This window comes from Branchiostoma floridae, chromosome 10 (genome assembly GCF_000003815.2).
Source record: "Branchiostoma floridae strain S238N-H82 chromosome 10, Bfl_VNyyK, whole genome shotgun sequence".
NCBI lineage: Eukaryota > Metazoa > Chordata > Leptocardii > Amphioxiformes > Branchiostomatidae > Branchiostoma > Branchiostoma floridae.
In genome coordinates, this window is record NC_049988.1 from 19,609,241 (window position 1) to 19,610,869 (window position 1,629).

Below are 1,629 nucleotides of genomic sequence, written 5' to 3' on the forward strand. Positions count from 1 at the left end.
TAATTTTCTTCCTTGGAAGACAAATTTTTCTGTAAGGAAGCCAAACAAGATAAACAAGAAAAAGCATTTTTGGTAGTGTAGCTGATCATAGCTGCGGCACTACAGATGAACCTAATTCCTGGTGGTTCGTGCAAGTTCCACCACACCCCAAGTCTGTTGTTGTCATGATCACAATTAAATATTTTATTTCTTATGTTTTATTGATGTCACATTGTTGTCCCCTGTACTGTGTACAGGTGTGGTCTAACCACAGGTGTGGTCTAACCACAGCGCTGCCACGCTGCAGAGAGTCAGAGTTGCTTTCCATGACGCCCTTAAATCATTACGTCACAGCCAAGATCCAGTAGCAACAGCTGGCTCTTTGCACTGATGCGCGTGGACACGTTTGACGCCAGGAGGCGCAAGCTGACGCATTCGTTTGCGACTCCCCTCCTGGCGTCTGAGAACGATATTGTTAGAGTGCTATAAATTATACTCTGATGTTGCCTCCACAAGCATGTTCTGGAATAACTACGTATACTGTCACGTCGTACACAGACCACGTACACGAGACACAGTGTGAACCCTGTATTTTGATTTTTTTTTTTTACTCAATGGTCACCACGTAACAAGGCCTGAAGGCCACTCAAGGTTACGGGTTATATGATTAATTAATATTGGAACTGTAACAGCAACTCTTCGCCCTAGGTCAGAAACATCATGATTGAGACCAGCCCAATTGCTCACTATGAGTGAGGACTAACTGACTTAATAGGCGAAGCAGGGGTTACGGGGGCTGCTTGGGAGATTCCCTACCCCTATTTTGGCCGGAATGGTTTGATCCGCTCGGGTGGATGTTCGCACATGTGGCGGGTTCTTTAACGTGCTTGGGGTGTTGCTCTCCTCTAACACAGGACTTCCATTTAATGTCCTATCCGTAGGACGGCCCGAGCCGAAGCTAGGTACTCATTTTAACCTGAGTGAAGTGAGGAAATTCGTGTAAAGTGCCTTTCCCAAGGGCACACTGAGATCGGTAACACAGCAGGCGGATTCGAACCCGCAACCTCTGGGTCACGGGCCGAAGAAACTGCTACTGCGCTGCACGGTCCCACCATTAAGTGGTAGATTATTGTTGTTTTTTTTTCAATGTACTGTCAATTGTCTGTCCTTATGTGCCATAGTGCCTGACAACAAACAGACAACAACAAATAGAATATGCCCTTACCCGTACAGGTGACACCGTTGCCAATGTACCCAGGATTACAAGTGCATGTGAAGCTTTCGGGTGTGTCCGAGCAGGTGGCTTGGGGGCTGCAGTTGTTACTTCCATCTGCACATTCATCTACACGGACTAAATATCAATAATTTAGATTAGACCATGATAACTTGGAGACGTTTCACATAGCAGCAACACAATCAAGTTAACGCTAGTTCACCTTTATCCGCGGTGTAACCTATATTCGTTCTTTACAAGAACAGGGTATTTATGGCTATCATGCCGACGAAATGTGAGTTTAAACTACTATATTGTGATAATATTACAATTTGAAACCATCGTCCGTCAACTGGATATTGTTTAATGCGCTGTTTTGAAAAAGAACGGATATAGGTTATCCCACGGATAAAGGTGAACTAGCGTTATATCAACAC

At 44.8% G+C, this 1,629-nt stretch overlaps 1 protein-coding gene across 1 annotated transcript in view; it reads right to left on the bottom strand.

The window, feature by feature from the left end:
- The window catches only part of LOC118423801 (versican core protein-like), a gene marked incomplete at its 5' end in the record, with an annotated part of 4,248 nt that extends 2,918 nt beyond the window's left edge, over nt 1–1,330 (bottom strand). Inside the window, 1 exon segment of the mRNA XM_035832036.1 lies at nt 1,205–1,330. Coding sequence (XP_035687929.1) covers nt 1,205–1,330 — 126 coding nt within the window.
- Between the last annotated feature and the right edge of the window lie 299 nt (nt 1,331–1,629).